Source organism: Lagopus muta, chromosome 17 (genome assembly GCF_023343835.1).
Source record: "Lagopus muta isolate bLagMut1 chromosome 17, bLagMut1 primary, whole genome shotgun sequence".
NCBI lineage: Eukaryota > Metazoa > Chordata > Aves > Galliformes > Phasianidae > Lagopus > Lagopus muta.
The window spans coordinates 6,022,961-6,043,442 of record NC_064449.1 but is presented as its reverse complement, the minus strand read 5'-3'; the positions used below and the strand labels follow the sequence as shown (position 1 = coordinate 6,043,442).

The 20,482-nt window shown below is 54.4% G+C and overlaps 1 protein-coding gene across 1 annotated transcript; it reads left to right on the top strand.

Annotated features, from left to right (window-relative positions):
- The first annotated feature begins 276 nt into the window (after nucleotides 1-276).
- Nucleotides 277-20,339, top strand: ACACB (acetyl-CoA carboxylase beta). Its single transcript, XM_048963701.1, has 53 exons — nucleotides 277-474; nucleotides 1,214-1,622; nucleotides 2,961-3,093; nucleotides 3,239-3,377; nucleotides 3,514-3,623; nucleotides 4,019-4,100; nucleotides 4,317-4,415; nucleotides 4,682-4,791; nucleotides 5,003-5,113; nucleotides 5,286-5,495; nucleotides 5,791-5,961; nucleotides 6,134-6,295; nucleotides 6,472-6,635; nucleotides 7,170-7,320; nucleotides 7,399-7,502; nucleotides 8,087-8,168; nucleotides 8,625-8,770; nucleotides 8,840-8,990; nucleotides 9,071-9,205; nucleotides 9,601-9,747; nucleotides 9,853-10,041; nucleotides 10,255-10,355; nucleotides 10,429-10,517; nucleotides 10,594-10,718; nucleotides 11,110-11,223; nucleotides 11,306-11,419; nucleotides 11,799-11,888; nucleotides 11,987-12,105; nucleotides 12,283-12,420; nucleotides 12,509-12,608; nucleotides 12,709-12,816; nucleotides 12,892-12,948; nucleotides 13,505-13,546; nucleotides 13,617-13,832; nucleotides 13,916-14,071; nucleotides 14,639-14,842; nucleotides 14,937-15,092; nucleotides 15,393-15,515; nucleotides 15,711-15,980; nucleotides 16,274-16,371; nucleotides 16,485-16,605; nucleotides 16,700-16,810; nucleotides 17,212-17,355; nucleotides 17,440-17,560; nucleotides 17,718-17,814; nucleotides 17,990-18,086; nucleotides 18,318-18,453; nucleotides 18,543-18,720; nucleotides 18,951-19,063; nucleotides 19,165-19,319; nucleotides 19,439-19,609; nucleotides 19,877-20,013; nucleotides 20,118-20,339. The coding sequence occupies exons 2-53, from the start codon at nucleotides 1,222-1,224 to the stop codon at nucleotides 20,242-20,244; spliced, it is 7,125 nt and encodes a 2,374-aa protein (XP_048819658.1). The 5' UTR covers nucleotides 277-474; nucleotides 1,214-1,221; the 3' UTR covers nucleotides 20,245-20,339.
- Nucleotides 20,340-20,482: the final 143 nt, after the last annotated feature.

Genomic DNA, 20,482 nt, shown 5'->3' with positions numbered 1-20,482 from the left:
TTTTTTTTTTTTTTTTTAAATAAAAATCCTTTTCTTTACATTGTGCTGTGATCTTCCAGGGCTGGAAATGAGCAGAGGAGTGGGTGGTGGGGCTGATGGCACAGGGACGGCAGCAGCTTGTTTTAACCCTCCCCAACCCCCCCCTTAGCTGTCATGGCACCTTTGTCCCACAAGGATCACATGTCCCCGTCTCTGCTTTCCACCCTCTCCTTCCAGCAGAAGTTTTCCAGCCGTGCTAACGGGGAAATATTTATGCTTGACGTGAATGTCACGTGAAGAGCAGAGGGAGATCCTAGTGCAGGCTGCGGGCCTGAAATGTGAAACCCTGCAGCAGTCAGGAGCTGCCCCCAGTCTGCAAGCCCTGCGGGGGTCACTGTCCCAGCCTGGGGATACAGGGGGGGTCCAGCACAGAGCTGTGGCCCTTTAGGTTGGCTTTGGGCTCAACTTGGGACGCCAGCGGGCTCGGAGATGATGGTGAGTGGGATAGTGGTGGTGGCACTGGGGGATCCCTGAGTGGGGGCATGCTGAGGTTTAAAATGGGGAGGTGGGTCCCTGTGGGGGCACGGGGGGGGGGTCTGAGGAGCCCTGCAGCCCTCTTTTAACTAAGCTAGTGTTGGCATTCACCTTGGAAGCGCTGAGATTTCACATTGGGTCGATCTTAATAATTACCTCCAGAGGAAGGTAGGGTGACAGTTTCCCTCCCCCCCCCCCCCCCCCCCCCCCCCCCCCCCGTTAACTGCTAACAGAACCAAATGTTCCGTTTAACAGCCCTTCCACCTCAGGGCACTGTGGGGCTGCTGGCCTGATGGCTGTTGCTCCCTCCTCCCCCCACCCCCTTCCTCGTGGCCGGGTGCCCATTTTAGCCCACGTTTTTGCCATGAGGTGTTTTTCTAACTGAGGTAAAAACTGCTTGACGTGTTAACAGACGGAACAGGGGAAGGTGGGTTGGGGGCTTTGGGGAGTGCTGGGGGGGCACAGGGGCGAAATGGAGGAGAGTGGGCTGGGAATGCTGGAGGGCATGGTGGGCTGGGGTGTGGGAATGCTGGGGGACTGGGCTGGGTGCTGTAGGGAGCACTGGGGGAAACAAAAGTTTCCTGTCTGCTGGGGGCTGGTGATGAGTTAGAGCTCAGAGCTGAGCCTAAAGGAGCCCCTGAGGGTTGAGTTTAGCCTGTGGTGCAGCAAAACTCACGGAGCATCTCCATTTTCTCCTCAGGGTGGTGAATGTTGCTGGCATCCATTCTCCTGATGATCTTTGCGCTGCTCATCTTGAGCAAGATGTCCACCTTGAACGCCAAGAATGAGGATGAGACTCCTGAGCAGAGCCCAGCCCCACCTCCCACCCCAGAGCTGGCGGCCTCCCCAAACCCCCCGGTCCCCAGCCCCCCACAGCAACCTGCTGTGGGGGAGCAGGAGCAGATTGTGGTGTACAACCCCACTGCGCTCCGCAGGCCCACCCTGGCTAAGTTTGTGCTGGGCTCCTTTGATGACAACTCCTCTGATGATGAGGTGATAGCTGCAGCTTTCAGGGTGGGCAGCCGCCGCAGCAGCCTGGCCAGTGCAGGGGGGGCAGGTGCTGAGCCCCCCACCATGGTTGCTCTGCAGGAATTCACTGCTGGCATAAGGTATAATGCAATGCTGTTGGGGGGGCATCGGCACATGGGGGCTTCTCTGCCCAAGGAGGTGAGATTGGTGGTGGTCACAGTGCTGAGCCCACAGGACAGGCAGCAGCAGGTGCTGCCACACAGTCTCCATCCCTCCAACTCACTGTTCTATGCAGGAGCATCTCTGGATACATTTTGTGGGATGGAAATCTGCAAGTTTATCTGAGTTTTTTTGTGCCTACGTGTGCACTTATCCATGCACTTACGTGTGCACATACTTTTGCACAAGCACATGTTGCTGTGCACCCTCCAGGTCTGGCTCAGCTGCACTGAGCACTTTGCTTCTGTAGAGGGGAACAATGTAGTTCTTTGGTGGGTTTTTCTGTGTGTAAGTCAATGAAAAGCAGTGAGTTTTGCTCTGTGAGTAGTACCACAGTGAGCTCTGCCCTGAGGCACTGACTTGCACCTGTGCTTGCTGAGCTACAAACTCAACCTTTTTTATTTTGTCCCTTGGCCAGAAGATGTAGAAATGAGAGAGCTTTCTCCTATATTGTCAATACTGAGTTTTGCAAGACGCCTCTTCATAAGCCTCTGCATGTTTGAGTTAGAGCCTACAGGATGACGTAAGCCTGCAGCAGCAATGCTCTGTGCAGTTTGTGTAAGGGGACAGGAGGTGCTGCCTGCTGGCAGCACTCAGCAGCTTCCCATGCAAGCACAGCTGATGACAATTATAAATAACTGGAAACAAAGCGCTGCTGCACAGCTCCTCCTGCCTGCTCTGCTCTCACCACTGTTAAAAATAAAAGACCTTTGCAGGATGATGAAAACTGACAGCCCCGTAGCCCAGCACAGCCAAACGGTATCTTCTCGTTGAGCTGGGAGTTTGGGAGATGTCAGGCACCTCTGGCTTCCATCTGCACAGGAGGAACTCTTCTGGTGGTGCCCAAGCTGTAGGGCAGAGGTGGTTGGTGCAGTTTGCAGGATGGCTTGGGTGTGTTGGCTTTGCAATGGGGCTTGGGACAATGCTGGTAAACTGTGTAAAATTGTGGCTACTCATAAAATATCTTGAATTGATGGAGAGAATGGAGCGTTTCTTGAGCTCCCAGGGGGCTGTGAGTGTATTTCCCCTTGAAATAAGCGTGCCATGTGTTGATAGTGCAAAAATAGGTCACAGGGGGAGAGGAGGGGTAAACTGTCTTTTTGACTTTGCTTATTTGTAGCCCAGCCATGAACTAATACCAAACAATCCAAATTGCTGCTTTACGTCCTTAGGGATCCCCTGTGCTTTTCCCAGGGTTTAAATGACAAAATGCTCTTTTCATCCCCAATTGCTTCCCCAATTGTTTCACCCCCCCGCAGGCCTAGCATGTCTGGGCTGCACCTGGCGAAGCGCAGCCGCGAGCACCGCAAGATGGACCTGCAGCGGGACTTCACTGTGGCCTCACCTGCTGAGTTCATCGCCCGCTTCGGGGGGACGCGCGTCATTGAGAAGGTGTCTGCCTTGCCTGCTTGCTCCTTGGGCTGCCTCCATCTGGAGCTGCCATCCCCTCTGTTTCACCCTCCCTCGGAGGCCCTGCGTTGCCGTGTTCAGCTCCTGTGCTCCCACGCTTGCTCTAGCGATGCCCCTGGCCCTGCAGGTCCTGATTGCCAACAATGGCATCGCTGCTGTCAAATGCATGCGCTCCATCCGCCGCTGGGCCTACGAGATGTTCCGAAATGAGCGGGCCATTCGGTTTGTGGTCATGGTCACTCCTGAAGATCTCAAGGCTAACGCAGGTAATTCCTTAAAGCCGATCCCAGGACTGATCAGCCCACTGTGGACTCCCCTTCCGTGTAACCAGATCCAGGAATAAATGATTTCCCGCTCCCCAGATGTGTGAGGAGACCCCCACTGCTGTGTGCTGTCTTTCAGAGTACATCAGAATGGCAGATCATTACGTGCCTGTCCCTGGAGGGGCCAACAACAACAACTATGCCAACGTGGAGCTGATTGTGGACATTTCCAAACGGATCCCAGTCCAGGTAACAGCTTATAATTGGTCTCTCATCTCTTTGCTGGGCTTACCCTTATGACTTAGGGGATGACCAGTTCTATGCGGAGAGCAAAGCTGAAGAAAATGATGTAGAAATTGGCAGGGATGTTTCCCTTGACCCTTCTGACCCAGAAAAGAGGGAAAAGCACGAAGCTTTGCTGTCAGTGTGATTTAGAATCATACTGGTGCCTCAGTGCCTCCCTCCTGTGCCAGTGGGGCTTTCACAGACTGTAATTAATTGTTGGGAAGCAGGGATGGCACAAGGGGTGCTCCAAGACGGAGTGATACTCCCCCTGCACAGAGGAACCAGGCATGATGCCAAGGCCTAAGGGAGGATGCTGGGGCAGGAGATAACTGCTCGTGCTGCTCCTTCTCTTGTGCCAGGCGGTATGGGCTGGCTGGGGACATGCCTCGGAAAACCCCAAGCTGCCAGAACTGCTGCAGAAAAATGGGATAGCTTTCCTAGGTAAGGTCTTGCTGCTTTTGCCTTGTTTGTAGGGAGATGTGGACTCTGGGGTAGTGGGAGTGTGTATTCTTGATCCCCAGTGATACCAGTTCCATGTGTGCATCTGCCCATTTTGTGTAGTGCAGTGTGTGCAGTGTGGCAGTCCCCAGGCCATTTTCCTGGAGCTATCCCAGCTTCCAGGCTGGCCCTGTTCATCCCTTCTTTCCCTGTCCACAGGTCCCCCCAGCGATGCCATGTGGGCACTGGGGGATAAAGTTGCCTCTACCATCGTGGCTCAGACAGTCCAGATACCAACGCTGCCATGGAGTGGGAGTGGTAAGACCTTCACTGCAGCTCCATACACCCTCTCTGTAGTGATTTCTCCCTCTTTGCCTCCCTTTCCCCAAAGAAAACACTGACATGGGGCCCCTAGCCCAAGCGGGCTGCAGATACTGGGGATCTCATGGCAGCTGAGCAGCTGTTGGTTTGGGCAGGGGTGCACAGACACACGAAGTGATATATACCACGTGGGGTCCCCAGCATGCTGTCCCCAGGGTGGCCCTACTGCCTCTGTGGTGACTACAGCCCAAGTATGCCTGCAGGTCTGGTGGCCCAGTGGTCTGAGGAGGACCAGAAGGATCAGCAGATGATCAGCATTCCCATCGAGACATACAGACAGGGCTGCGTGAAGGATGTGGAAGAAGGCCTGGAGGTAAAGCTGAGTGCATGAGCAGCCAGTTTTCTCTTGCATGCCATTATTTCTCTTTGGAGACTACAAGCTCCAGCCCTTTTGGGCTCCCAGCCCATACAACAGCGATATAAGGGTGTTTTGCTAGCAAGTTGTTCCCCTGTGCTGGTGCAGCTCTGGGTGATCCAGGTGGGCTCCAGAGCACTATGGCCACACCAATCCTTGTCCCCCTCAGGTGGCCAAGAAGATCGGGTACCCGCTGATGATCAAGGCAGCAGAAGGAGGTGGGGGCAAAGGCATCCGCAAAGTGGAGGCAGCAGAAGAGTTTGGGACCTGTTTCCGACAGGTAGGTGCCCAGAGCACCTGTTCTGTTCCAATCCCATCCCCTCAGACAGGCTGGGACACACTAGGGTTTTGCTCCTACCCCATGCATCCTGTGCTTCCCTGCTGGGCTTTCTGTGGGACTCGGGGTAAATTTCAGAGCACAGAGCCAAAGTGTGAACCTCTCCCCTCCACAGGTGCAGGCAGAGGCACCTGGGTCCCCCATCTTCCTGATGAAGCTGGCCCAGCATGCGCGGCACCTGGAGGTGCAGGTGCTGGCTGATGAGTATGGCAATGCCATCTCCCTCTTTGGCCGTGACTGCTCCATCCAGCGCCGGCACCAGAAGATCATCGAGGAGGCACCCGTCACCATTGCAGCTCCTGCTGTCATCGAGGTGATGGAGAAGGTGGGTGACCCTGGTCTTCAGGTGGCGTGGAATTTACTGAGAAAATGATCTTTGCTGGATTTATTGTGGTTTGAGGCACCTGTGACTCCTAAGGAAGGGAGGGATTCCATGATACGAGCAAGCTTGGACTTGTGAGCACATTGGGGCAGCATTCTTCTTCCCCGTCCTTCCCAAAGACAACTGTTGGTCCTCTTTGTGTCCTTGCTCTATGCAAGGATGTTACTGCCCCGTTGCCTGGCACAGCCCTGGCTCTGCAGCAGTTGTTTCTCACTGCTGTGGTTTCATGGTCCTGCAGTGCGCCGTACGCCTGGCACAGATGGTGGGCTATGTGAGCACAGGCACTGTCGAGTACCTCTACAGTGAAGATGGGAGCTTCCACTTCCTCGAGCTGAACCCACGCCTGCAGGTCGAGCACCCTTGCACAGAGATGATCGCAGATGTGAACCTCCCTGCTGCCCAGCTCCAGGTACCTGAATGCAGCATGGAGGGTGCAGGCAGAAGCAATGCAGTGTCTCTGGCTCTCTGCCTGGAGGAGCTGTTTGCAGCTTAGCTGCTCTTCCTCTAGTTCCAAAAGCTGTATGTGTGATGCTAAAGCCTTGCACTAACGGCTCAAGTTCTCTTCCTTGTTCTTTGTGCAGATTGCCATGGGCATCCCCTTACATAGGATAAAAGACATCCGACTGCTGTATGGGGAGAGCCCATGGGGCGATACTCCCATCTGCTTCAACAACCCTGCCAACCCCCCCGTGCCCAGAGGCCACGTCATCGCCGCTCGCATCACCAGTGAGAACCCTGAGGAGGTGAGCTGTGGGGACAGGGGAACCTGTTGTCCTCATCAGTGGGACAGCACTGATGGGAACTCAGCCCATGGGGTCAGTGAAACCTTCATAAAACACAGAGGGGTTCCTCCTTCCTCTTATTTACACACGCATGGGGTCCAAGACTTCTTTCTCAGTGCCTTCTGCTCTTTGTTTAGGGTTTCAAGCCCAGTTCAGGGACAGTGCAGGAATTGAATTTCCGCAGCAGCAAGAATGTCTGGGGGTACTTCAGCGTGGCAGCTGCTGGGGGGCTGCACGAATTTGCTGATTCCCAGTTTGGACACTGCTTCTCATGGGGAGAGAACAGAGAGGAGGCCATCTCGTGAGTGTGGCAGCTGGGGCTGGAAGGGGAAAGATTCCTAGTAGATGCATAAGCCAGAAAAGCTGGCTCTTCTCTCAGGTGATAGCGCTGCTGTGCTGATCGGCTTATTGGCGTTGTGGAAGCTGTCTGATGAAAGCAGAAGTTTTCAAACAGCAGTGATGTTAAGATCTGCCCTTAAAGATGGGCAGATTTTGCTGCTGTTGAGCAGTAATTAAGCAACATGAAATGGAATTGTCTTGGGTATTTAAGTGCACGGGGTTGTCCCTTCCCTACCCTGCAGGGATATTTTATCTGGATGCTGTAGCATTCAGGGTGAGGTGTTCACCGGTCCCATCTCTGTGTCTTCATCCTGCAGCTTTTGGCTGCTGCGTAACATGGAGACACTTAAACAGTCTCTACAGCCTGTTCTTTGTGGAGGGTGGAAACCAGGTGCAGCTCCTGGTGTCTGAAGTGTTTGGGGACAACTCTGAAAGCAGGGGAAGGGTGCAGCAGTGCCCTGCTCGATCATTAACAGAGGTTTTGTATCCCTGAAAGGAATATGGTGGTGGCCTTGAAAGAGCTTTCCATCCGTGGGGATTTCCGCACCACAGTGGAATACCTGATAAAACTTTTGGAGACAGAGAGCTTCCAGAGCAATGAGATCGACACCGGCTGGCTGGACCATCTGATCGCTGAGAAAGTGCAGGTGGGGGAGATGGGCCCCTACCACCTCTGGGTCACCTTCTGTGGGAAGATACCAAGTCCTTTATCGTCACCCCTCCAGGCAGAGAAGCCGGACACGATGCTGGGTGTTGTCTGTGGTGCTCTGAACGTCGCAGATGCTGCCTTCAGGACGTGCATGACTGACTTCCTGCACTCGCTGGAGAGGTGCAGGGTGGGAGCTGCCCGTGTTGGGTGGTGGGACCTGATATCTGCGGGCGCAGGGGACACAGGGAGTGCTACTGTTGTGCTACTGGAAGCTGGCGTGGCTCCTGCAAGCACAGAGACCTGTGTTCTTCTCTGCCTTGGCCATCCTCTTTCCCTCTTTTGCTTTGCAAATTTGGAGGTGGTGTCTCAGTGCAGCAGTGCCTCAGGACTTGATGTGCTCCCCGTTGCTTTATCTGTAGAGAAGCGCAATGTTTCACGTAGTTGTGAAAGTGGCATTTCAGGGAAAGCAGCTCAGCTGAATGCAGCTTGCTCCTGATTTGCACTTGAACATCAAGGTTATTCCTCGACAAGGACGCCTGGGGCTCCCACAGCCCTTTATCTGAATGTGTTTTGCCTCTGCCCTGCTCTGTAAGAGGTGCACACGTGGGCTGTGTACAAACAGATGCCTGTCCCCTCTGGTCACCCTTCCCCATGTGACCTGACACCAGCAGCACTGCTGACACATGGCCCACTTGGCTGCCTGCCGCTTTGCACAGGCGAGAAATGAAACCCTGGTGGTGCCTGACCTCACTGATGTGTTTTAGGGGCCAGGTGCTGCCAGCAGCCTCCTTGCTGAACATTGTCGACGTGGAGCTCATCTACGAGGGCATGAAATATGTTCTCCAGGTAGGGGCCGTGCTGTGCTCCTCCCAGCAGTGCTGGCTGCTCCCCAGTATGGGCACATGTGTTCTGCTGATGGAAGGAGTATAAGCACACAATGAATACAAGGTTGTCGTTTAAAAATATGCAGCATAGGAAATGAGGTTGATAGCCTTGTTTTAAAAAGGCAGGCATTTGCATACATCCCATTGCCCTGATCTTAACACGATCAAGAAGCATAATAACATGATGAAGAAAAGGGTGGATGTGGCACTGAAGGACGTGGTCAGTGGGCACGGTGGTGATGGGCTGGAATTGGACTTGGTGATCTAGGAGGGCTTCTCCAATGTTTACCATTCTATAAGGAGATCTTTATCTCCTTGGCTTGCAAGGGACCTTAAGGATCACATAGTTCCAACCCCCAGTAAGTTAACTTCATGGGGAAACATCCTAAAAAATGGTGTCTCTGGCTGCTGCCCGCAGGTCGCCCGGCAGTCCTTGACAACGTATGTCATCATCATGAACCACACTCACATCGAGATAGATGTGCACCGGCTGACCGACGGCGGGCTGCTGCTCTCCTATGATGGCAACAGCTACACCACCTACATGAAGGAGGAGATCGACAGGTACCTCCTCGCTGGGCCCCAGGTCCCAGCAGCCTCGGGGCTGTGGTGACACATTCCCCTTTTCTGAAGGTACCGGATCACGATTGGCAACAAAACGTGTGACTTTGAAAAGCAGAAGGACCCAACGGTGCTGCGCTCCCCATCTGCAGGGAAGCTGCTGCAGTACACGGTGGATGATGGTGGCCACGTTGATGAGGGGAGCGTTTTTGCAGAGATTGAGGTGAGTGCATTCCTACAGCTCTGCCACGTGGCTCAAGATCAAAGCAGCAGTGGGTGACAGCTTTGCCCATCCTGGTGCAGGTGATGAAGATCATCATGACGCTGACGGTGGAGGAGGCAGGCAGGGTGCACTATGTCAAGCGGCCGGGTGCGCTGCTGGAGGCAGGCTGTGTCATTGCACAGCTCCAGCTGGATGACCCCACCAAAGTGCAGTCTGTGAGTCTGAAGGACAGCAGGGGGTGGTGGTTGAGGCATGGAGCTGAGCAGCCACATTTTGGGGCATAGGTGGGGATGTGCTGTTGTCCTGGAACAGCACTGCATGCCCATGCTGCATCCCTGGGTGGCTGTGCTGGAGCTCAGGTGGTTGCTCCCCAGTGTGGCACTACATAAGCAGCCTGTGTGTGCTTCCATAAATTCACACTTACGGTTTTTCTGCATCTTTCTCGTGATGAGATACTGGCAGAAACGTGAAGCTGACCATTAGGTGCTTCCTTCAAACAAACAGATGCTGGAGGGGTGATGCAGCTTCCTGTTGGGGCAGCTGCAATTTCTGGGGGCCCCACACAATGCTGGGGGCAATCTAGTACAAACACCCTGTTTGCTCTCTCCAGGCACAGCCATTCACAGGGGGGCTCCCAGCACAACAGACCCTCCCCATTACTGGTGAGAGGCAGCACCAGGTTCTGCGCAATGTGCTTGACAACCTCACCAATGTCATGAATGGGTACTGCCTGCCCGAGCCCTACTTCAGCACCAAGGTGGGTGCCCAGGGCAAGGAGCATCCTCTGCTCCTGGCAATTCACATGCCCTGCAAGATATATGGCACTGGGGCTGCTGGGCTTCACCACTTCTGCTCCTTGCAGGTGAAGGAATGGGTGGCACAGCTGATGAAGACTCTGCGGGACCCTTCCCTGCCCCTCCTGGAGCTGCAGGAAATCATGACAAGCATTTCAGGAAGAATCCCTCTCTCAGTGGAGAAGTCGATCCGCAAAGTGATGGCTCAGTACGCCAGCAACATCACCTCTGTACTCTGCCGCTTCCCCAGCCAGCAGGTGAGCAGCTTGCCTTTGCCTCCCCTCTAGCTAGAGCTAGCCAGGAGCTTCAGCCTGCATTTGTCCTGCTGAGAGATGATATAAAGATGTAAAAGAGTGATGGGTCATATTGCATATTTTGCTTAGGGGAAAGTGAAAAAACAAACTTGAAACCCACTGTGCACTGCAGCACTGTCCCTGAGCGGTGCTAGACCCTGCGCCCTCTCCTTTCAGATCGCCAATGTGCTGGATACCCACGCAGCCACACTGCAGAGGAAGGCTGAGCGGGAGGTCTTCTTCATGAACACACAGAGCGTGGTGCAGCTGGTGCAGAGGTGAGCCTCGTGCCCTCCTTGCCCCCAGCCCATCGCCACCCCTTTGCAGCATGCCGGGCTCTTTGCTGCCCAGGTACCGTAGCGGCATCCGTGGCTACATGAAGGCGGTGGTGCTGGACCTGCTGAGACGCTACCTGCAAGTGGAGACACAGTTCCAGCAAGGTGAGGGCTTGGGACTGTGGGCAGGAGCTATAGGGCTCCTAAGGGAGCTGCAAGGCTCACGACGCTCTGCCCATAGCTCACTACGACAAGTGTGTCATCAGCCTGCGGGAACAGTACAAACCTGACATGACCCCGGTGCTGGAGAGCATCTTCTCCCATGCCCAGGTGGCAAAGAAGAACCTGCTGGTGACCATGTTAATTGTAAGTGTGGCAGCAAAAGCCTGAGACAGGGAAAAGCCCATAAGCCTCATCACTGTGAATGGGACATGGCTGCCACAGTGCTCAGCTGCCTGAAGCCATCACAGCCCCATGCTTTTCCCTCAAAAGCAGGCAGAAGCTTAATAAGCTGGTATTTCTCTACTCAGTGTAAACCCAGGTTTGGGGGGTTGCATTCAAGCATCCATTCCTTTTTGGCCATGCAGTTGCTTGGTGAGGGGTCATCTTGTCCCTTGCTTAGCATTGCTTTGCTGCACTGGGCTCAAAAAGCAGAATTTTGCTGTGTTTCATCCTTGTTCCCCACATGGGATCTCGCCCCTGCTGTTTACATGGGGCAGTAAGGAGCTGAGTCAAACCTTGAGGTGGTGCATTGCAGGACCAGCTGTGCGGCCGCGAACCCACGCTGACAGATGAGCTGGCAGCCATCCTGCATGAGCTGACACAGCTCAGTAAGACTGAACACTCCAAAGTGGCACTGAGAGCCCGGCAGGTCAGCAAGCACCGTGCTGTCTTACCCCTGTTCCCATCTCCCAACCCCATCCCAGTGCTCCCGGTCACCTTTCTTCTTGCAGGTTCTCATTGCCTCTCACTTGCCCTCCTATGAGCTGCGGCACAACCAGGTGGAGTCCATATTCCTCTCTGCTATCGACATGTATGGACATGAGTTCTGCCCTGAAAACCTGAAGGTTGGGAACCTCACTTTTCCTCACAGTGAGAATTTTGTTTTTGGTTAGCTTTGAGGTTCGGTCTGCAAATGGGTTAAGCTTGAAAAATAGCAAAGAAATGCATTAAAGCCTTGCTGCAGCGTCAGCCCCTGTGCAAAGCAAAGTTGGGATGTGCCCCATTGCTGCTGGTTCCAGTTTCCTGCTTCCTGCACTGCTGATGTGTGGGTCCGTGCCTGGATCTGGCAGTGTCCCTATGGTGGGCTGAGCATCCCAGCACATAGGTGCTGATTCCTGTGCAGCCTTTATTAATAGATGCCACTGGGATGTTCCTTCTTCCCTGTAGCTGGGTAAGGAGAGGTTCTGTTCCATCTTTGCCCTAAACGTTGCCTTCTCCTCCTAGAAACTGATCCTCTCAGAAACCACCATCTTTGACGTGCTTCCTTTCTTCTTCTACCACAACAACCAGGTTGTGCGCATGGCAGCGCTGGAGGTGAGGGCTGGGGGCACACAGGGCAGTGAGCCCCCAGGGGTGCAGGTGTGTGCAGACTCAGTGGTACCCACATCTACACCCCATCACCTCCTTCCCAGGTGTACGTGCGACGTGGGTACATTGCCTATGAGCTGAACAGCCTGCAGCACAGGCAGCTCTCAGACGGCACCTGCCTGGTAGAGTTCCAGTTCATGCTGCCCTTCTCTCACCCAAACAGGTATGGCACCCTCACCTTTCTGCCCACTCCCCCTATGAGATCTCTTCTGCAAATTTTCTGGATTTGCTTCCTCAATGCCTGGGAACCCTGGGAGGGAGGTGCTGGATGAGCCTTCTCTGGGTTGTGGTCTCACACAGGATCTATGGTGGCTGACAGCCACCTCTCTGCCCCACGCAGGATGTCTGTCCCCATCAGTATCTCCAACCCTGACCTGGCTCGGCACAGCACTGAGCTCTTCATGGACAGTGGCTTTTCCCCCCTGAGCCAACGGATGGGAGCCATGGTGGCTTTCAACAAATTTGAGGACTTCACAAGGTGGGAATGCAGGGACACTCCTGGCTGTGGTGCTGTCCCCATAGGCTGTGGGACGAAGCGCTGGTTTCTCACCCCACTGTTTGGGCAGGAACTTTGATGAAGTGATCTCTTGCTTTGCTGACCCACCTTTGGAGAGCTCCCTCTTCAGCGAGGCACGAACCACCATCTATGGGGAGGAGGATGCCAAGGTGGGCACAGTAGTGCTGCTCTCCCACTCTGGATGGTGCAGGGATGGTGGCAGCACGACTGTGCTGGGGCAAAAGGGCTGAGCAAGGCTCTCGTTGCCAGAACACCCATGAGGAACCAATCCACATCCTTAACATTGCGCTCCGCCAGGCAGACCATGCCGAGGATGAGAAGCTGGTGCCTATCTTCAGAGCTTTTGCCCAGTCCAAGGTGCGTTTCATGGCACATTCCCTGCCTCCCTGTTGGGCTGGCCATGCTCTGACCTTCTCATCTGCTTCCGTGCAGAAAAACATCCTTGTTGACTGTGGTCTCCGAAGAATCACGTTTCTCATTGCCCAGCAGGTCAGTGCAGACTGAATGCTGACAGCATGTACCTAAAGGTACATTATGCTTCTCACAGAATCATACAATGGTTTGAGTCAGAAGGGACTCTTGAAGACCATCTGGTCCCACTGCCTGCAGTGCACAGGGACACCCACAGCTCCAGCAGTGCTCAGAGCCCCATCCCCTGACCTTGGATGCTTCCAGGGAGGGGGCCTCTGTTTCCCTAAAGCCCATAGTGATGTCTGGAAATACTCTGTACTCAAAGCAGAGAGATAGATGTTCCTGGCACTGGGAGGGAGAGATGGGAATTGATGAACAGAGCATTCAATGAGTGATTTATCTCTGGTGTTATCCTTCATGCTGCTAACATCTCCAGTTACTTGTGGTTCCTGTGTGGTCCCTCCATACCTCTTAATTGCCCTTAAGGGCATCCATTACTTCTAGCATTCTGCCTCCATTGTGGGTGGAGGACTTGCATTGCTTTTTATATCAAGTGACTCCACTACAGGACAGAAAAAGCCACCGCATTCCAGCTTTATTCACATCATCTTGTCTTTCCCCTTTTTTTCCCTAGAGAGAATTCCCAAAGTTTTTCACATTCAGAGCCAGGGATGAGGTAAAGCTGTCCCCCAGCCGGGATGGAGCGAGGTCTGTTTGTACGGCTCCCTCACCCCACACTGCACCAGTTTGCAGAGGACCGCATCTACCGGCACCTGGAGCCGGCGCTGGCCTTCCAGCTGGAGCTGAGCCGCATGCGCAACTTCGACCTGACAGCCATCCCCTGTGCCAACCACAAGATGCACCTCTACCTGGGGGCAGCCAAAGTGCAGGCGGGCACCGAGGCCACCGACTATCGCTTCTTCATCCGCGCCATTGTGCGGCACTCAGACCTCATCACCAAGGCAAGGCTGGGAGCTGCGAGGCCGCCCTTCACTGCTGCCTACCTGTCCTCGAGGAGATCTTGTAACCTCTTCATGCGCTGCAGGAGGCCTCCTTTGAGTACCTGCAGAACGAGGGTGAGCGCTTGCTCCTGGAGGCGATGGATGAGCTGGAGGTGGCCTTCAACAACACCAGCGTTCGCACCGACTGCAACCACATCTTCCTCAACTTTGTCCCCACCGTTGTCATGGACCCTTCCAAGGTACATTTCTGAGTGTCCTGCTTCGCTGTGTATCAGAGTGGTGGGATGGAGGCTGCCTCATCCCCTGTGCCACCCTTCATGCTGTCTATTGGACCTGGTCCTGTCTAGTGTACACTCAGTCTTGGACAGGGGATTGATTTGGAAAGTTCCAGAAGCTCCTGCAGTTTAATTCCACGTTTGTGGGCTTGTTTGCTTTTTGCTGAGATGCTGAGCTTTCACACTTAGTCTTGAGTGACTCAAGACTTGTTGCATGGTTTTTGTAAGCAGCGATTTGCTGGAGGACACAAGGGTGAGTGGTGGGCTCTGCCCTCATGCAGCACATGGCAAGAAAGTGGTGACTGTGTCTGCCAAGGGGGCTGTAGAGGAGTGGCTTTCCCTCTTCCCAGTGGAGAGGCTGAATGACAGCACTGGCCCCTGGTAAGCAGGGAGGAGGAAAGAGAAGGGGATCCCCCAAAGCAAACCTGACGTGGTTATTTGGTGGAGGTGCAATAGGCTGCTTCAATCTTGGCATTGCGTGCACGGTGTTCCCGGGGCTGCAGAGCAACCCCTGTGCTGTCCCACACCCAGATCGAGGAGTCGGTCCGGGCCATGGTGATGCGCTATGGCAGCCGCCTCTGGAAGCTGCGGGTCCTGCAGGCAGAGGTGAAGATCAACATCCGCCTGACGCCCACCGCCACGGCCATCCCCATCCGCCTCTTCCTGACCAACGAGTCTGGCTACTACCTGGACATCAGCCTCTACAAGGAAGTGAGGGACCCCAGCACCGGCAATGTGAGTACTGCAGAAAGTGGGAGCCCCTCCACGACCTCTCTGAGCTGCTCCCATGTCCGCAGGGAGGCAGCCAACGCTCTGCCCTCCTCTGCAGATCATGTTCCAGTCCTATGGGGACAAACAAGGGGCACAGCATGGCATGCTCATCAATACCCCCTATGTCACCAAGGACCTGCTCCAGGCCAAGCGCTTCCAGGCACAGTCCTTGGGCACCACCTATGTGTATGACTTCCCAGAGATGATCAGGCAGGTGCGTCTGGCTGAGCTGAATGAGACTTCAAATTACTGAATTTCCACTTCTATCCCTCTTTTCCCTTCTGAGCTGGCAAAGGAGAAAAAGAAAAGAGCCCAAACTGCCTGCATTTTCAATTATACAAAGCATTTCAAAACTACTTCTAGCTCTTGCAAATTGCCGTAGCTGTACTCATAAAGGATGTGAACTATAAGGCTCTGTGCAGAGTTCAGACACCAAGTTCTCCTCACATCAAGTCCCAGCAGCAGGCTTTGTGCCCCGTTCTTCCAGCCTGTCCCATGCACGGTGTTTCTGCAGGCTCTCTTCAAGCTGTGGGGCTCCTCAGAGCTGCACCCTAAAGATGTCCTGACATGCACAGAGCTGGTGCTGGACTCGCAAGGACAGCTGGTGCAGATGAACAGGCTCCCTGGAGGGAATGAGGTAGCAGGGAAGGGTTTGGGAGCGGGGTGCAGGGAAGCTGTGCTGCCACAGGTGGGATCTGCTGGTGGCTTCCTGATCCAAGCTTTGTTTCAAGCCCAAGGGATTGAAAACTCCTCAACCAGCTTTGTCTGTCGGTTGTGCAGTCTCCAGCTCTGGGAGGTGCCAGCCTTGTGACGTTGTACCATTTTGGGGCAGGTGGGGATGGTTGCATTCAAAATGAAGCTGAAGACCCCTGAGTACCCGAAGGGTCGGGACATCGTGCTCATCTGCAATGACATCACACACATGATTGGCTCCTTTGGGCCGGAGGAGGACATGGTGTTCCTGAGAGCCTCGGAGCTGGCAAGGGCTGAAGGCATCCCTCGTGTCTACATTGCTGCCAACAGCGGTGCGCGTATCGGCTTTGCTGATGAAATAAAGCACATGTTCCAGGTGGCCTGGGTGGACCCTGAGGACCCCTACAAGGTGTGTGGGCACCTTTCCTTTGGTTATCAGAGAGTGTGACAGAGCACTCAATGGGGGAAGGACCAGAGCTAAAAAGGAGAGATAAATCTTGTGGGATCGGCACTAGGGAATGAGAATCCCCAGTGCCAGTGGATGGTTCCCTCCACTTTCCACGGTGGGGTGGTGATAAAAGTACATGTATAGGCATGGCTGCTCTGACCAGCCCTGCTCCTGATCTGCTGTGAGGTTGGGTTTGGAGAGCTGGCCATGTCCCGTGTGAGTGTGCAGCTCATTCTCCTTCTGTATATTTTCAGGGGTTCAAGTACCTGTACCTGACTCCCCAGGACTACACGAGGATCAGTGCCATGAACTCTGTGCACTGTGAGCATGTGGAGGAAGGGGGTGAGTCCAGGTAAGCCCTGCCCTATGTCTCCCCACATCCTGGCTCGCTGTCCTGCTGGCCCCACCATGGAAGTGAGTTTTGCCCTGTCCTACCCACACCACTGCAGCCCTGCCTTCCTGCAGGTACGTCCTCTTGGACATCATTGGGAAGGATAATGGTTTTGGAGTGGAAAACCTGCGAGCTGCTGGCACCATCGCTGGAGAGTCCAGTCGTGCTTATGATGAAATAGTGACCATCAGCATGGTACGACCTGTGCCCTTTCCCAATAGAGCTGGAAAGGATCACTGCTGCAGCCCACAGTCCCAGCAACCCTACATGTGCTTGTGTGTGTGCCCAGGTGACTTGTCGTGCCATTGGGATCGGTGCGTACCTGGTGAGGCTGGGGCAGCGTGTCATCCAGGTGGAGAACTCCCACATCATCCTGACTGGGGTCACAGCTCTCAATAAGGTACTGTGCTGCGGCCCATATCTTCATCCACTGCTGTCTCTTTACCCCTTCCCTATCCTGTGGGAAGAGGTGGAACACCCTCATGGATCCTCATGGAATGTGTTTGTTAAGGAAATGCCACCCTGCCGGTGTTTGGTGTTGCTTTAGGGGCCAGTGCTGGGTTGCAGGGACAGTTCAGCTGTGATGCCAGGAGCAGGACCCATCTCTGGGCACAGCTCTGCGGCCTTGAGCTGATTTGAAACCTTCAGGTGTCTAAAATAGGGTTTAACATCAGCCTGCTAGACAGAGGTGGAAATTCAGCCTCAAAACAGAGGGAATGCACCCAGACAAAGGCAGATAAAAAATGATCTGGAGAGGCAGTGCCTGTGCTAGCAGAGACTTATCTGTATTTCTCTGTTCAGGTGTTGGGGCGTGAAGTTTACACATCCAATAACCAGCTGGGAGGTGTGCAGGTCATGCACAACAATGGTGTTTCCCACATCACTGTCCCAGATGACTTTGAAGGAGTCTACACCATCCTGCAGTGGCTCTCCTACATGCCCAAGGTAGAAGGGTGCTGCAGGATGGTGGCGTGGGGTGTTATGGGGGTACTTGGCTGGTAAGCTGCCCTTTGGGGCTTCCCCTTACAGGATAACCGGAGCCCAGTGCCTGTCATTGCCATAAGTGACCCCATCGAAAGAGAAATCGATTTTGTCCCTTCCAAAGTCCCTTACGACCCCAGGTGGATGCTGGCAGGGAGACCCCATCCAAGTGAGTCAGAGCAACCCAAAGCCCCTGCAGCAGTGTGCCCAAATGCAACCTGTGGCTGCAAACTCTTCCATCCTTGTGCTTTTTGCTGCACACTGATGCGCAAGGAGCCCTTAGGTGCACGTGGTTGTGCCTTTCCTCTTCCCTCTGTGCTCTGCAGCTCTCAAGGGGACGTGGCAGAGTGGTTTCTTTGACCAGGGAAGCTTCCTGGAGATCATGAAGCCGTGGGCTCAGACGGTCGTGGTTGGCAGAGCGAGGTACAGCTGTGAGCAGGGGATGCTTCCCAACCCCTGATGCACGGATGCCGTGAGCACAGTGCAAGTCATCTTTGCCCATGGCACCGCTTTTGGGATGGTGACCAGTGGGGTTGACTTCTCTGGGTGTAGCATGGAGGGGAATTGGCTGCTACTGAGGCTGCCCTGCTTTCTGCAGGCTGGGAGGTCTCCCTGTGGGCGTCATTGCTGTTGAGACCCGCACTGTGGAGGTGACAATACCTGCAGACCCTGCCAACCCTGACTCGGAGGCAAAGGTGAGATCTCAGTGCTGTCATGAGGCAGAGGAAGAGCACTGAGGCTGGGAGAACAAGTGAGGATAAAGCTTAGCACGGCCTTTTTGGCATGTTTTGACTCCCCTTGAAAGCAGTAAGATCAGGGTGCTCTCACTTTGTCTCCTTCCAGCTCTTGTGCACTGTGTGCTGCTGACTGCTGTGCCTGGAGGCTCTGACCCCAGACTCAGCACTGCTGCTCACTGTCTGTTCCAGATAATCCAGCAGGCAGGACAGGTCTGGTTTCCAGATTCTGCTTTCAAAACAGCCCAGGCCATTCGGGATTTCAACCGTGAGCACCTCCCACTGATGATCTTTGCCAACTGGAGGGGCTTTTCCAGCGGCATGAAAGGTATCCAGGGTGCCCAGGTTGCTGTGCTGTGCCACCAGCCCTCCTGCAGCACTCGGGGTGTCCGGCCACTGAGTCCCTTTGTCTCCCAGACATGTATGAACAAATGCTGAAGTTTGGTGCCTTCATCGTCGATAGCCTGCGGGATTTTAAGCAGCCTGTCCTCGTGTACATCCCACCACACGCAGAGCTGCGGGGAGGATCCTGGGTGGTCATGGACCCCACCATCAACCCCCTCTATGTGGAGCTCTACGCTGACAAGGAGAGCAGGTCAGCCTCTGGTTTTCTCCAGTGCAAGTTAACATGCATCAGAGCAAGCTGGAAGGGAGAACAGACAAGAGTCCCAATCTGGAAACAAAACCCTGTCGGGTTTTCTGTCCCAAATTCTTAGGGGATAAAGTTGCCTGAATTGAAATGCTTTCCTATCAGCAGTGACCTCTTTTCCCAGGATTTATTTTCCCCTGCAAATCAGTCCTTGCTTTACCAAACTTTCTTCCCAGGGGCGGCATTCTGGAGCCTGGAGGAACAGTGGAGATCAAGTTCAGGAAGAAAGATCTGGTGAAGACCATGAGAAGGATCGATAAGGTTTATGCCAAGCTTGTGGAGCAGCTGGGTAAGGGGAAAGGATCTTCAGCGCATGGGCCTTGGGGTGGCTAGGATGGGAGCACCAAGCAGGGCCCTTGCTGGGAAACAACAGCTGGTAATGTCCTGCAGGGACACCTGAACTGTCAGAGGGGCAGCGCAAGGAGCTGGAGAAGCAGCTCAAGGCCCGGGAGGAGCTCCTGCTGCCCATGTATTACCAGGTGGCCGTGCACTTTGCTGACCTGCATGACACCCCTGGCCGCATGCAGGAGAAAGGCGTCATCACAGTGAGCACGGAGAAGAGGCTGCTGCAGGGGTTTTACAGCAGCAGTGTGAAGGGGAGGGTACCCCCCCTTATGCATCTTCCTCTGCGAAGGCTTAAGGTGGGCTCTGCCTGTTTCTGCAGGACATCCTGGAATGGAAGAATGCCCGCTCATTCCTCTACTGGCGGCTGCGACGGCTGCTGCTGGAAGAGGTGGTGAAGCTGGAGATCCTGAAAGCCAACAGCAAGCTGAGCCACATCCACATCCAGTCCATGCTGCGGCGCTGGTTTATGGAGACAGAAGGAGCTGAGAAAGTATGTGGGGCCTTGGTTTTACCTAAATCTTTTGCATTTTCAATAGTCTGTGAAGCTTTCATGGGTTCCGATTTCCAAACCAAGCCCTCTCTCTATGGCTGCTACATGGGTTGGGAGCAACATGCTGTGTCGTATGTGCAGGATGAGGAGGACAATGCCATTATCCACTGTGCCATGGGAGGAAAAGCCTGAGAATGTAGCAGAAGGGGGAGGATCAGAGCATGTGAGTAATGGGACCCCCCCAATTCATGGTGCTGCTCTCCCCAGGGATACCTGTGGGACAACAACCAGGTGGTGGTGGAATGGCTGCAGAAACACATGAAGGAGGATGATGGCAGGAAGTCAGCCATCCGGGAGAACATCAAGTACCTGAAACGGGACTACGTGCTCAAGCACATCCGGAGGTGAGTGGCTGCAGGAGCTGTGTGTGAGGGCACTGCCATCCCCTGTGCTGGGGACACTGGGTGGTGGGCTCCCAGGCAGCCACGCTCTTCTGTCTGCCTCACAGCCTGGTCCAAGCCAACCCCGAGGTGGCCATGGACTGCATCATCCAGATGGCTCAGCACATCACTGGCGCACAGAAGGCTCAGGTCGCCCATCTCCTGTCAACGGTGGACAGTGAGAACCCATCCTGAGCCAGCAGGAGGAGCACTGGTTCCTCAGCCCGCCAGCTGAAACCTTGGGCTCTCACTTTGTGCCTAAATAAAGGATGCCAATGTCTGTACCTTAAGCTATGAAGATGCTCTCTCCGTCTGGTGCTGGGTTTGGCAGAGATAAACTTGCTCCAAGCCAAAGCTGGAGTCTGCACCTGGTGCAGAGGCTGATTTTTAGAAGAATTAAGCATCTTTTACTGTGTTTTAGTTGCAAGCCCAT